The following is a 15497-nucleotide window of genomic DNA, read 5'->3' as shown; positions in this document are numbered from 1 at the left end:
GTACCCGCAGCCCCGATGCTCCGAGACCGTTGCAATAACTCTTCCTGCTACTTTACCTTGCGTAATCCTTAAACTCAAGCTGTGCTGAGATGCTCTACCCAGCACCCACCTGTGCCCCCACACCAGACTGGGACCTCGTACCTGGCTCTACCTCTGACTCACGTACAAATCTTCGTGCCTCAGTTTACCCATTTGTAAAATAACTGCAGAGGTCAGATGGCAGCTGTAAGGCTCATCTCTGGTTCTGGAAAGCCTGTGGAGATCCTTTGGCTATGGGCTCTAGCAGAGGTGGGATGTAGTGTCATCACTGGGATGTAGTGTCATCGTCACCCGCATCCCAGGGCAGGTGACCTGAGGACACGCAGGCAGCGGATGCCAGCCAGCCGCTCCCTGCCTGTCGGAGGGGAAACTCGCCTCGACTCCTCATTCTCTTTCTCTCATTTGACTGCAAGCAGCTTTTCTCGCCACGCTGGAGCCCTTCAAGCTTTGGGCAATTCTCAGGCCTATTACTGTACAAAATAAAACCCTTTTCAGCAGCGATGAGCCAGAAATGATTGCGGAGAGGAAACGGCTGATCTCCTGCGCTGCCTGATAACCCTGGTGTGCGGGTGGCCATCGGCAGCATCTGCGCCTCCAGGGACACCGAGCCAAGAGATGCTGCACCTCTTCCCCCACTGCTTTCCTCGCAACTGCACTGTGATTTGCACTAACCTAGAAAGGACCCTTGAGTTTAAGGTGGCTCTTAGTGGAGGCATTTTGAGATGGCGGCTTTCTGGGGAAAGCATTCCTTAAAATACAGCTCTTTCCTTCTGCTTCACCCCCAGCTTTTGACATTTCAGAGCTCCAGAAAAATAAAATGTTTCAAAGATCTAATTTTCAGCTTTGGAGGCACAAAACCTAGAGGCAGGGTGCGGGTAGGAAGAGCTGGTTTCCAAGCGCCCAGGCGGGAGACGAAAAGAGCAGCAGTGGCTGCGTACAAGGCATCTTTCGGAGGGCGAGATCCATCTCCGGAGTGGGAAGCGACTCTCGCACCCTCCGTGGCAAAATCTGCTCGCTGCCGATCGCTCAGCCCAGGAACCAGACCCCTGGGGTCGCAGGATGATGGGCTGAGTATTATTTTGCAGGCAGTGCTTGCCTGCTTTCCAGCTCCCGGGGCTCTAGTGGCTTCTCTCCCCCTGCCTCCCTCTAGGAATTTCACATGGAAATGGCTGTCAGGAGTGACATTAGGGCTGGATTACCATGGGCATCCATCCCCTGCAGCCGCAAACCTAAGGGCAGGATACTCCGTCACACCCCTGTGTTACACCTTTGAGATGGGGGGAAAGCAAAACGCTGCCTTGACAGTGAGGAAGAGCGGCCGCCGCTGGGCTCCAAATTTCCCAGGAAAGGAAAAAATCAGCGCTGGGATTTTTTTTCAGCAGAGAAAGGAATTTGGATTGCCCACATCCAACACAGGGAGGATCCGTTAGGTTTTTATGTGAAATTTTTTGAGTAGGGGAAAAAGGGAAGTTTGGAAGCAAAGGGGGAAAACTGGTGCAGAGCCCATGGGGCAGCAGCCGCAGGGTGGTAGCGAAGGCAGCGGCTCAGGTGGGACCAGCGAGGTGCCCGCTCACTGCTGCCGGAATGGAGACAGGGGCAAATGAAAGCAATTAAACTACGGAGGTAAATGGAGTTGCAAGGCCTTTTAAGGCTGCTCTCTTTAGGCAGATGAAATATAGTCATCTCTTGTGAAAAAATACTTGACATTTCTCCAAAGGAGGGCAAGCTGCAAGAGGGAGTTGTCTAGCACTGGAGATACAAAAGGGACTGCAGTCTTCATCTGTCCTTGGCAGTCCGAACGCTGACCTCTCCATCTCCGGCTCTCACGTCGGTGACCCAGGTGGGAAAACATTGAGGATGCTATCGGAGGGAGAACTGCTCGGGAGGAGCACGCCCGTGTCTGCTGTGCCTTCTGGTGTGCATGTGGAGAGATGCTGTCCTGATTAAAAAAAATCTGGCAGTGTCACCGCTTGTCCCCCTGGGATGTGCATCATGGCCACAAACCAGGTGCAACCATTAACGCTGCTGTAAAATGAGCTCTTCATTCCACTCACATCACACTAGCGAAGGCAAAATATCCTGAACAGGCTTCAGTCTGAGGACAAAGCCCTTCGGGCCATGCTTGCTGTCTTGCCAGCAAAGAGAGATGGTTCAGGCAGATGAGACGCAGTGCAGGACAGATAGATGGACCAACAAGAGAGGAAAGACCTCCGAGGAAGCTAAGGCTGTGGGCAAGCAGCACGATCCTGCAGCAGCCCGGGACGAGCAGCCTGGGATGAGCGGGGCACGTCGCAACCCCGAGGGGCTGCGGAAACCCACCTGGGATTAGCTGAGAGTGATGGGGCCACTAACGAGTATCTTTGAGAGGTCACAGAGAACGGGTCAGATTTCCAAAGACCAGAAGACAACACACATTGTCTGCCTTTAAAAATAAACCTTGGGAAAAACCACTGAAACACATAAATAAGCAATCTGTATGAACGCACGCAGAAAATAACATGGGATAAGAACCATCCGACATGGGTTGGGACCTCTGCGGTGGGTGGGTAGGAGAGGAGCAGATGGGATTCATCTTGACTTAGCAAGGCTCCAACGCTACCTATCAGGAGATGCTCCCCGATGCGAGACCTCTGCAGGGCCAGGCTTCCTCGCACAGACACGGGGCACTCAGCTCAGTCTGCTGAGTTTAACCCCGATGGAGGGGAAGTGACAAACTCTTTGGAGAACAAGGCTTGAACTCAAAATGGTGTTGAGGAATTGAAGAAAGAGCTGGAACTATTGCAAGAGGTAATTCCTCAAAGATTATGGAATAGCGCCGAGGTTGAGAATAATCAAATGAGCAAAATAACCCCAAGAATTAGGAAATTCAGAGGAGGATCTGATGGTGGAAGTGAAACCCAAGCTCAAGGTGAGTGGGCAGTGCCAGGCTGCGGTGAGTTGTCTGATGTTCCCTCCGAAGCCCGTGGGCATGTCCCTGTGGCAACATGGGCAAAACCACGGGAAGCCTGGAAGACGGTGACAAAAACATTCACAACTCCAGAAAACACAGCCTTTGATGGAAGCTTAAAATGAAGGGATCTGTTCAGTCTAGAGGAGAGAGGACTGAGGAGACATGATAGCAGTCCAAAAAAATGTGAAAGCTATTGGGAAAGGGCTGATGTCGGAGCGGGACAGGGTGGGATGGGGATCTGGGGGGGGACAACCTGCCCTAGGCATTGCTTTAGGAGCATCCCTGCGTGGGAACAGGCGGCACCATCAGAGCTGCCCCGGGGACCCCCAAAACCAAGGGTTTAGGGAAAAGCAGAGGGGCACATCTGCAGCCTGCCCCGCGCCCCGGCAGACCCCGGCTCCAAGATCTGGGATGCAAAACTCCACCCGATGGAACGCCGGGAAGCAGCGCCCACGGGCAGCCCGGCAGCCCGCTGTTCAGGCTGGCTTTACACGGGCACCGCCAGCCCAGGCAGCGCCGAGCTATCACTTTTCGTCTGGAAATAGCACCGGCACAAGCCCTCAGCTGGGGAGCAGAGCGCTTGCGAGTCCAGACTGCGGTTAGCTATCAAAGACAACTAAAAAAAGATATTCCACACATAGTTGTTTTTTTTTTTCCCTCTCTTTTTTTTTTTTTTCCCAAGGATTAAATCAACTCAACAGCCCCCTTTACAACTTCCCTTTTGATGTGTTCAGACTCATTAAAGTTTCATTTCTTTCTCTGTTTTCCCCGGGGGAGGAGGGGGAGCGTACACAAAAGTTTACTTCAGAAGCGAGGTCGGCAGCTGCAGCGGCAGCTGCTGTTGCTGTGGGACGAGCGGAGCCTCCACTGGGCTTCGCACCCTGCCCAAATCCCTCGGCAAAACGCATCCTCCCGCAGCCGCCCCGCTCCCACGCGCGGCCCCAGCATCGCGCCGGCACGACGCTTCCACGAGCGCTTTCACGGGATGCGCGCCCAGGGTCGCACGCCACGAAGCGACCGGCACGAGAGCTGCAAAGCTCCTGCAAAGCCTGCGAGTTTTGGGGTCCGACCCTGTGAGTTTTCGGGTGCGACCCTGCAAGTTTTGGGGTCCCTTCCTGACCTGCCCGGATCCCCCCACCGGCAGCACCAGCCTTTCCCCCGCAGCCTCAGCCCTCGCCCTGGGATAATCCCCCGCACACAGCGAACGGGTAGCAGCTCCCCCACGTTTCTTTTCTGCCCGAGCAGCTGTTTAAGTGTCTATTTTAAAACTCAGTTCCCTATTTTAAAATAGCTAATGAGACACCGATCTAGGCCGATAGACGTCATCTCTACAAGGTCCGGGAGATGCTTGTCTATTTGCTGGGCTTCTCTTCCCAAGCCCCGAATCTCGGCATGCCCGTCACGTTTCCAATACACGCAAACAGCTTACATGGTAAAGAGGGAAGTTTTTAATTTAAGGGCCAACTCCTGCACCCCTGCTGTGAAATACCAGCAGTACAGACACGTGTTTCTAGATGGAGACGCACCAACCAGCCAGGCAGAGGCTGATGTTCTGAGTGGTTTTCTGTTGGTATTTTTTTTATCCTCCCTTTGATTTTATCAGGTCTTTTTAAAATTCCCCAACCAAGAGGAGCTGGCCTGCCTGGCACGGCTCCTCGCTGCCGCCTGAGAAAAGCCAGGCACATACGAGAGGGACTTTCAGAAAGCTGCCCACGGCAGGGTACAGCGGGAAGTGCCAGTGCATCCCCTTTACGTGCTCTCCGAGATGGTGTGCACCCCACTAAGCCAGAGGGGACCCCGTGGAGGGGACCCGGAGGAAGGGACCCCGCTCGCTTACCTGACCACGGGCTCGGGGATGGCCTCGGCGCTCGCCGGCACCTGGACGCCCTTCTCCCACTCCTGTCTCCAGGGATCGGCCAGGACGTAGTACTCGTCAGGGCTCAGCTGGAAGGAGTCGGGGATCTTCATGGCCGTTATCAGATCCGTACGGAAAACCTGCATTGGGAAAAAAAAAACATCCAACAGGCAGGGTGAAGGGGTCTGGCAGAGGCTGGGTGCACGCGTGCCTGGGGAGGGTGCCCTGGGAAACGGTCCCCAGGGGACAGCGTGGTGGGTGCCTGCGTCCCCAGCAGCACAGCTTCGGGGTGTCACTTCATGTCACCTCTGGGGTGAGGTTTGGGCAGGGCTCGGGGAGACCAAGGCACGCAGGCAGGGGCTGCCCATGCTTGGCCAGGCAGCACCGAGAGCCCGAGCCCCCGCAGCTGCAACCCCTCCCAGGTCCCCTAGCCCAGGCAGACGTGCAAACCGGCCGCAGGGTGCGACCTCGGCCAAGACACGGACCAAAAATTAATATTAAACCAAAGAAATGACAGGCTGCTTTCCCTTAGGGGATCAATGTTTTAACATAGCCACACAAATATCTACTCCGTACACGAAGGGATGTACAGCAACTGGGCTTCTCCACGTTCAGACCTGCTGGGGGAAATGATGCTTTCTTTGTTCCTGGCATGAATAAAGCTGCGGGAAACACAGAGCCACCTCATCACCCCAAACATTCATGTCCCCGTTGTGTCACCTCACTGCCCCGAGCGGGGACAGCCAAAAGCAGAAGGTATCCCGTCGGGGCTCGACTGCTCCAGTGGTGATTGCCCACCGAGGAGCAGAAGGCAAAATAAAGCCAGGCTGGGTTACGCTAGAGCTGGAAAACGCCCGACTAAAAGGTGATCTGGGTGCCTGCTTACACATGCACAGCCAAACACATGGAGATTTTTCCTGACCCAATAAACCTCCTGTAAGATCCACACTGGACCCCTCCTCTATGAAAATCCTCCAGCCCCTCGGGCAGTAAACGGGCTCGTTCTCCGTCTCACTTCTGGCCCTGCAGCACCTTCCCCCAATATACAATGAAAAACTCATTCCAAAAAAATCCCTCACAGTAAATAAGGTTTTCCTTCCAGAGGGTTGCCTGACAGCAATGACTCCAGCAATCCTGCCTCTTGCAGCATAAAAATAAATTGTAAATGAAAATGGATGCTTTCTCCTCTCTACCATCTGCTATTAGCTGAGATAATAACCGATGGTGCCAGCAATCATGCCTGGACACCATCTCGCTCCAGCCACTCCATCCCTGATACTTCTGCGTTCCCTTCTGCGGGGCCGGGACAGATCAGGTGTTTTCTTCAGATGCTGTTTAATCTGTTTGCAGAGTCTATTCTCCAAATGAGCATCGCTTTGTCAGAACCACAATAAATGATACAATATGGTTTCATGCTTTCGACACAAAGATAATACGCTTTGGAGAATATTGGGGAAACCAAATCAGCTGAGATGCAGGAACCTAGACGTTAACTTAGACCACTGAGACCAGTATTTAGGTCAGTTTGTTTAATCCTCAGAGTCTCAGCTGCTAACCCAATTAGAGTTAAATACAATACATAAACAACCTTTTCTATGTTGGGACCTCTTTGAATTTTACTGGTACCTTCCTCCTGATGCATCTGCTTGGAGACATTTTTGACTACGTCTATATAAACCTGATTTGAGTTGGCCAGACACAGTCTCAGCGCATCCTTCAATAAACATAATTAACAGCCTACATATTACAGTCAGAATTAGGCTCAGTTTGAGAAAGATCAGGTTCCTTTAAGTCTCTATGTGCCACAAATACATGGTTACAGATGCCACAGTAACCTTTTAATACGCTGCCAGTGTGAGAAATGTAAAAAAAAAAAAAATTAAGATAGATGTTAATTAAACAAGAGAAGGGATATGTGAGATGTCATCGGCCTTCCAGTGCTGTGTGTCTGTGTATCAAAACAAGCAGAGTAACCCTGCTGTAGCTTGTTTTCTAAAACACAGTGTACAAATACGCCCTGTTCTTGACACCCCGGCATTGCCGGGGTCACAACTCGGGCAAACGGCATCTCCGTTACCCAGTTTCGGTGCCAATCTCCGACGAGGACAACGCAAACCCGAGCGAGCCTCCCCGCCTCGGACCGCTCTGCTTTGGTGGACAAGATGCTCCCCCCGCCTGGACCACGCGTGGCCGAGGGCAGCATGGGGGGCCGGTGCCACCTCCCTGCTCCGGCCACCAGCACCAGGGCAGGAGCATCGCAGCGCATCTATGCCGCTCCGTTCGCAAAGCTGTTATAGAGAGCACTATTTTGGAGAGCCTCACTCTCGGGATTCATGAGCAAAGCCAGGTAGGAATGGTTTCCAAAGGTGCTGGGCACTCAGTGGGTTTTCAAAACTCCCCGGACCGGACCCTGCTGACACGTAAGTGCCCTCCACCTCCCTCGCCGCCAACTCAGTTGCCTCCTGAGAAAACCCCCTGCAACGCCACGGGGTGCAGGAGCATGGCATCACCCATTCATGGCAGGCAAATATACAGAGTTCCTCCGTGAAGCTGCCCAGCACGGTGCTGGCAGCGCAGGCAGGGCCCCGCAGGCAGCACAGGGCAGCAGGCACGCTCGTGCTCCCGCTGCAGGGCACGCAACGCGGCAGCCAGCGCAGGAGCAGCGATGGGGGACGTGGGACTGCTCTTTCCAGGGCAAGCGGCCCCCAGAAAAGTCCAGCCATGTTGTTAACCTCCCCTGAGAGGTCTCCCCCCTCCCCGGGGCACTGGCACCCATCGCAGAAGTGCCCTTTCCAGAGCCTTACCCCAAAACAAGGATCCCCACTTTCTTTTGCAAAGGCAGCGCCAGGCGACAGCCTTAAAGGCGATGGGCCCCGTGGCTTCGAGGTAACACCGGGGTGGGTGGCCATGGCAGATGTATGTCAACGCCTGGCCCATCACCTTCCTCCTGCTGATGAAGAGGGAGGCGGAGGAGCCTGCACCGACATGCCCCACGTCGTGCAGCCAACCCGGGGAGGACCCGGCAGCATGGCTGGGGAGCCCTGGTCCCCCCCTCCGAGTGCTGCTGTCCACGGGCAGGAAATAAAACAGCTCCATCCAATCCTCGTGTCAGAAACTAAACACATTTCGCTTTACTTATAGCTGTTACTTAGAAAATTTTGTTAGCGCTCTCAGCTGTTTGCTGGGGCCGTGGCTTCGGCACCCCGGCAGCATCCCACCCCACGCTGCTCACCGCTGCTCTGAACCAGCAGGACCAGCCTCACCAATGCTTCGCAACACCCTCAGCAGATGCAAAACCTTCCGGCAAACCCCGGCGTGTACCCCGCAGCCTCCGCATTGGAAAACACAGCAACGGGATCAGCCCTGGGTATAATGTCTCCCCTCTGCATGGTGCGGATCCCCGGCTCGTGTTTTCCTGCGTTAAGTCTTCCCCAAATTCATCCCTTCTGGCTTTTCAGCTCACATCGGCGTAGCAGCTTAGTTTTAATTTTAAGCCAAATAAGCACGATTGTATCTATTTCCCTGAAGATGATAAGGCACATCGCAGGCTGGATTTGCAATCTCACTACTTCATTTATTTAGTCCTTCTTGGAAAACAGATAAGCTCACCCATCCAACGACAGCACGCCCGCCTGCACTTTATCACAGCGATGCCTCTGTCTTTTCATGAAGAACTGGAAATGCTCAAATTATTAACTATCAAAGCAGAACACTTTAGAAATGATAGAACGGCACAGAAATTGTAAAGGAAAGCAGATCAGTTGTCTGGAAATCTCCCAACAGCTAATACGCTCAAATTGTAATCTAAATGTCTTTTTGTTTTGAATTGTCTGGGATTAGGGTTGGGAAAAGACTCAATTATTCTACTCAAACTCCTCTGAATTATTTATGAAAACCAAATAAAGGATAAATTGGGCACTGATGAACCAAGGACCTGGTCGCGAAGAGAGAGTTGGGTACCAGAAAACATGCAATTTTCCCTCAATAGGAGTGTTTACTGTTTCTCCCTGTCCGCAGGAGCTGACAAATTGTCTCTGCGGCCAGGCTGCCCCGCTCCCTGCTCCCCCCGCCACCGCCACAGCCCTGGCCAGGCTCCGTCCTCCCCTTCCAGCTCGGCAGCAGGATCCAGTTTATTGCCTATTGATCTGCCAGTGATGGGGAAGGCCAAACCAAGACGTGCGCTTTATTACCTCTGCTTGCTCGGGAACCTCAGGCAGGTTTCAGCGATGCTCGGAGATGCATCGCACCGATGCCCAGGGGCCAGCCTCGCCCACGTGTCAGCTTTAAAGGCGGGGAAAAAGAACATGAAATTGCAAAATCCCAAGACATTTTTGCCTTTCTACTTCCAAGCGAGAGGGAACAGGAGTCGGGGTCGGCGTGCTCGTGCAGCCTCAGAGCCCAGGCAGGAGAAAGGCGCACGGAGAAAACCTCCCTCTCGGTCCCTGCTGATCCCACAGCCGCATGGGTGAGCAACAAGGAGCGTTTCACAGCACGGCACGGCGAGGAAAAGGAAAAACTAAAGGAGGTGTCCAGCGTTCGCCCGGGAGCTGCAGCAGGGAGGCAAATCTGGCAGCTCCTGCCAGGGGCTGCACCTCTCGCTCCCCCTTGCCAGCCCTGGCACCCATGGCAGGACCATGCCTGCACCCCACCACGGGTCCCACTGCACCCGCCACCGCCTTCCCACACTGCCCACAGAGCAACGGGTTATAGCACACAAAATGCAGGTGTCTGTGGATATTATGGTGATGGATAAAGAGAGTAAGAGTTGATAAAAACACTCCTGAAGATCCCGCTCCTCGGCACCAGTGTACCCAACGAGGCAGGAGGAGCAAACCATCAAGGACTGTATGAAAGCAGCAGTCCATGCAGCAGCTTCCCTCCCCTCCTCTGCCACTGCCATTCCCAAAGCAGCCCATCGGCCTCACATCTCGGCTTCCCTGCTCACATCCACGTCGCTCATACCCGAGGTGGCAGGTTAATTCCCAGTGTGATCACACCGACCTCACGTCACGGACCAGGCTCTACCAGAGCAGCCCAAGGAGGACACTGACCTCTCCCCAGCAGCTCGGGCCACCACCACAGAGGTCCTGCTGCTCCAGCTGTCCCACCAGCCGTGTGGAGAAGCTGTCTGATCACACACACGGTCCCATCCAGATCTTTTTGCGTAGGAAGCAACTTCTAGGCAATTATTGCTCCCTGGACCGAAGAACTACTGGGTAGTCACAGACTCAAGCTCACCCCTCCTGCCCCAGCACCACCACTGCCAGCCACAGCCTGGTCCTGCAGATCCGACCGCTCTGGGTCGGCTCCATTTCCAAGGTCCGCAAACCTTTAAGTGACCCTTGGCACTCACATCTCACCGGTCAAGCAAGCTTGTTATTACCGGTCTCTACTATTTCCCCATCCTTTCAGCCCACCAGTTTGCGGTGTTGGACTGACTGCCTCCCCAGGACAGCCGGTCCTGGTGGTCCAGGAATGTGAAAAGTCACTGGGACACCAAAGCCATCGCATTCCCCAACGATACATTAATATTTTTTGCTATTTCTGCAGTTTACTGTTGTGAAGCAAAAGCTGTATCAATTTTCTCTCAAAAAAAAAAAAAAAAAATCCCCCCCAAGCTAATTAAATATAATACATCTTCTGATTTTCACATCCTAATGCTTCACCCCGCTCCAGCCTGGCGCAGGAAGGATGCTCCTGTGGTTATGGCAGACCTGCGAGGCAGGGGTTGGATTCAGCTCCTCCTTCAGCCACACACGCTTCGTGCATTGGCCGTTCCACCTCGCAGAGGATCTGCTGCTTCACCCACCAGACGCAGCCACGCAGCGGTTCCCCGTGCCCCTGAGACGGCTGTGGGCATCTCCGGGAGCTCTTGCACGGACTAGCATCAACTTGTCCAATGCTTGGACAACCTCAGAGAGAAACACGTAGCCCTGGGAGGAGATGACGTGGCACGTGGTGCCTCGCTGGGACGGGCACGCCGCGATGCATCGGAACCCTTAGCGAAGGACTCCCAGGCTGCATCACTTTGCAGCAGCATTCCTCCTCCTCCTCCGTGGCCGAGCAGCCCCTCTCCGAGCCTCTCCACCACCTTTCTGTGCAATCCTTGTATCGATTTCCAGGTTCTTTGACTCACTCACAAACACCTCTAATAAAGTGGCCCGGCAATCTCACCGCCATTCAGCTCCCACTTTACGTGCTCTGTCAAGGACTCAGCTTTTCAAGTGACTGCACCATAGGTCTGAGCCTGCCAATTATCCCCTTAGCCCCAAATACCGACCTGAAAACACCGAATTCAGATCCCGCGGTAATGACTTTCCGCTCGTATGAAACTAGCTCCTGGGCAAGAGCCAAAAAGCTGTATCTGTTTTGGGCTTTAAATCGAAACAAAAAGAAACACTCGTCTAGCGCTGGTTTTAATTAGCTTTTAAAACAGCAGCCAGCCCAGGAACTGCCGTGCAGGATCCAGCGTGGATGATCGCACCCAGCAAGGCGGCACGGCCTCAGCATCACCCGACACGGGTACGCAGCCGGGGCCGCCGGCTCCAGGCGCCTGCTGCAAACCAGCCCGGGTGAAAAGTGGCTCCGAAGGGACCAGGCGGCTCAGCCACACACAGATGGGCTCCAGCAGGCCGGGTTGCCGCGCACGAGGCTTTCTGAGCCAGCAGGAATTGTGTTACACGTTTTCCCCTGCATCTGCACCCAGATGACCTTGGGGCTTTTAGACCTTGCTCTTGGGGCAGAGGGACAAGCTCCATCCCTGCTCCCAGTCCCGGGACGGGATGCAATTTTGTTCATATGCAAAAACATCTGTATGCCTGAAAAGTTTTAGCAAAAAAAAAAACCAAACCCTTTCCAAAGCACTCCACACTGCAAAGCACTGGTACGAAATCTCAGAGAAATGAAGCCCATCATTCAACATCAAGTGCATGCTGGAAAGCGCAACGTGCTCACGAGGGAGAGGGTGGACAGGGGAGGTGGGAAGGGACTGACCACAGCCTGCATCCGAAGTCTTACATTTGAATCTACTCCCTCCTATAACCCAAGAAATCTGCAATCCTCCCCCAACGTCCTCACATCCACCGCAGCAATGCGGGATCTCGCACGGACGACCTCTCCGTAGCGAGCGCAGGCAGCGTGGCACTCCCAGCATCGCTTTGAAGGACAAGCAGTCACCGCACAAGGGACGTGGGCGTGCTTTTTGACGCTGAGATAACAGGTTTTCCTTAGGTTTTGGTTCAACACTCTTTTTTTCCTCCCTAACTGCTGGCCTGGCACCGTGTCCCATGTACATCCCCTGGCCATAACCCCCTTTCTCCATCCACGCTGGGACCAAGGGAGTCTCCGGCTGCCTCATGTGCAGGGCTCCCTCCTCATTTCCAGCCAGCACTATTAGCCCTTCACCCTCTCAAGCATAAAATTGTTTGTTGTAGCTCATGAGTCACAAGGATTTTTAGAGAAAGAGAAAACAACGGGAACAATGGGAGTCCTGGGAATAGTTTTTGGTTGTACAAACTGTCTTCGTATCAGCTTGAGCCGGCACCTCCGCGGGTGCAGCCCTTGCCTGCCCAGTCCTGCTCCACTCCCACCCCCCAGCCCTATTGCCCTGCTGTTATATCACATTTTTCCAGCCCTTTCCACAACGAGACGAGCGGCGATATTCGGTAGCAAGGCTCCGAAACGCGGCAATGCCCGGTGTATGTTTGTAAGCAGCAATATTATCCACCTGTGGGGAAAAACATACTCTCATGTTCATTTGGAGGCCAGCCTGCTATCTCTTCATCTAGTCTTGTTTCCTCTCGAAACGCTGAATGTTAAAGATTCAATGAACAACAGAATTTAAAATAGGAACAAGAAGCATTTTTGTCTGGCCCTTCTCAGCATTCAGAAGACAATGGTATTAATCTGTTATCCCCAAGCCAGCTCGGGAAAAGTGACAAAGCCACTGCAGTCAAACCTTTCAACAGAGAGGGATTTTCTCCTCATCCAGCCCAGTAAAAGCATGTCCAGTCTTGCTTGGCCATACTCGTAAAAGCCCTTCTTCAAGTATAGAGAGCCCAGAGACTAAATTCACATTGCGCTGGGCCATTATATACCTATGGCACGGAAACAACCAAGATCTAATGCACTAAGAATTACTTTTTAGAAGGAAAGCAATGAGGATGTTTGTTATAAGGGTTAAATCCTTGTAAAGAGATATAAAAAGACATCTTTCAAAACACGGAAGTAATATCTAAACAAGGCAAACAGAAAATAACGTAAATTGTATACATTTGTGGTTTCCCCTTCATCTTGAACCCTGCCTGCAGCTGCGGTCCCCTCGCCTCCAGAAGGTCCGGACCAAAGGAGAAGGGCGATGAGGATGTCCGGTGAGATGAGCAGCACCCGCAGAGGAGAGCCGAGACTGCGCAGGGCTCTTCAGCTTAAAAAAGGGATGGCTGGAGGGGTGTCAGGCAGGTGGTTTGCACAAAAAAGCAGGGGTTTTTTTTCCCCCCACGATATTATTCTAGCAGTGCAACTCATTGCAGGGTAGTGTTTTGGATCCCAAATAGTCCAGGAGCTAATGACTAACACGCCGGCTAAGGCAGTGACTCAGAGGCGCATCCGAGGGAGTCCCCAGGCCGCTGATGGCTGGGAGCTGGCAGATAGAACCAGCGACTATCATTACACACTTGCCTTGTTCTTCTATTCTCTCCTCAGACACTGACAACTGTTCCCTGTCAGAAACAGGAGAGAGGGCTTGATGACTGCAGTCTAACCACCGAGGCTTGCGCTCGTATCCCCAGCAGCCCTATAGCCGGGGGCAGGATTGCACTTAATGCGCCAGTAAAAGAAGCAGAAATCCATACTTCAGGCACATCTTATTCCCCGCTGCAGATTCGGCATCCAAGACAGGGAGGACCTGAGCGAGCATCCCCTCTGCTCCAGCTCCTGGGGCAGGGAGCACAACCAGCATCTCCTCGCAGGGCTCCTCGGCCGGCGGTGCCCAGGGATGGGTACCGGCCACCACACTCCGTTTGAGGCCAGGTTCAGAGACAAACGAGCTCTAATGAGACTAATTAAAATGACCAGATTGGTAGACTGCTATCACTGCAGATGCAAGAAGCTGCTGGCAGCTGCCCACATCCACCCTCTGCCCACAGGCAAAGGCAGGGCAGGAGAGCCATGCCCACGCCCGGGGCACCGTCGGCATCGCACCAGGGCTCTGCCCCGCCATCTCTGCTGCCCAGGCGTGGGGCAGGGCAGGAGGACTGTCACCTCTACAAGGGAGGCAGCCGAGACGGAGGCCTGGTGCCTGGGATACATCACGAAAGAGCCCGGGCAGAGCCCCGTGACAGGCACAGATAAATATAATCACCCTCCCTGGCAGCGGCCCCCTTCACGGATGTTTACAAACAGGTCAGTACTTTTCCATGTTAAGAAGCTTGTTTTTCCAGATGCCTTGTATCGGGTGGTTTTTAATGTGTATAGTTAATCCCTTCTCACAGAGTCTTTCATAATAAACATCACCCCCTGACCTGGCTAATAACTATGTAACTCTAATGCTTTTGATTTTTTTATCTCCTGCTCGGGTTGGCAGGGGGAATGCAGGCAGCAGCTCGCAGAGAAACAGGGACACGACTTTGAGAGGGGCAGGAGAGCTCGGCGGTTCCCCACGCACACAAACCCCCCCGCTCCCCCAGCCCATCCTCCAGCATCGCCATCCCTCGGGACGTGCCCGGACCCTTGGCACCGGGACAGCAGCTCAGCTCTTGATAAACCTACAAGCCACGTGTAAACCTGGAGTTTGAGTTACTGTTTGAAAAGGCTTGTCCAGCCCCAAAATGTCTGGGGCAGACTGCCCGGGCGGGTTTAATATCTGATAATACATTCATCAGGCTCTCCCTGTTACCCTCCTGTGGTTTCCATCCTCAATGGGACAGCAAAGAGAAAAGTACTTCACTGTTTCATGTGAAGTAGTTTAACAGTGGTGTGGTTTATGTTTTACACTTCTCGGTACTTGTTCCAGCAGGACACGATGACCATCCCAGTCTGTGCCTGAAACCCTGCAGGGCTCCTGCGAGAAACGCCCCGGGACGTGCCAAACACTGCAGTGTTTCACCGATGACGGGCAGTGGATCCCACACATGGACCAGACGGGTTCACGGGTGCTCACAGTAAGAGAGGAAGATGGGTCACTTGTGGAAAAGTTTGGCAGATGGTGTCGTAGAGGAAATCTATAAACCAGCACTGCTATAAACCAGCACCTCCAAAACATTACCATGCACTGCTACAGGTCTGGGACCTGCTGGGCAGGGCAATCCTATGTCCAACCCCAGGACAGTCCCCACTCTCCTGACCCCTGGGTTTCACCTGGAGCTGAATTCAAGCAGCCCCGGATGCCAGCGGCCACGGGGGAGATGCAGGGTAAGGGGAGTAAAGCTGAGATCTCGACCGCTCCCATCTGCTCGGGTTCCCACCACGCTTTTGTAAAAGATGGTTTGTCAGCTTGAGCACCCTGGCCAAACTCCAACTTGAGTAATTACACATCGCTTCCCCATATCCTCCTGGAGTTTCAGTTCAGATATGCCACCAGGGTTCACTTTCTGTCCCAACCGTTGCTAAGCTGGGCACTGTTAAGCTTTTGCTCCACTTTATTTGTTCCAGAGCTAC

General features: G+C 53.5%; 1 protein-coding gene across 5 annotated transcripts in view; it reads right to left on the bottom strand.

Annotated features, from left to right (window-relative positions):
* The window catches only part of JADE2 (jade family PHD finger 2), an 82174-nt gene that overhangs the window by 54100 nt on the left and 12577 nt on the right, over positions 1-15497 (bottom strand). For 3 of the 5 annotated variants that reach the window (XM_072872064.1, XM_072872063.1, XM_072872065.1), the window contains one exon: positions 4827-4984. The exons of the other annotated variants lie outside the window; for them this stretch is intronic. In XM_072872064.1, coding sequence (XP_072728165.1) covers positions 4827-4984 — 158 coding nt within the window. The remainder of the gene's footprint in view (positions 1-4826; positions 4985-15497) is intronic. 5 annotated transcript variants of the gene reach the window in all.

This window comes from Ciconia boyciana, chromosome 9, assembly GCF_034638445.1.
Source record: "Ciconia boyciana chromosome 9, ASM3463844v1, whole genome shotgun sequence".
NCBI lineage: Eukaryota > Metazoa > Chordata > Aves > Ciconiiformes > Ciconiidae > Ciconia > Ciconia boyciana.
Note: the sequence above shows the minus strand (reverse complement) of the source record. Positions and strands in the feature narration are given on the sequence as shown.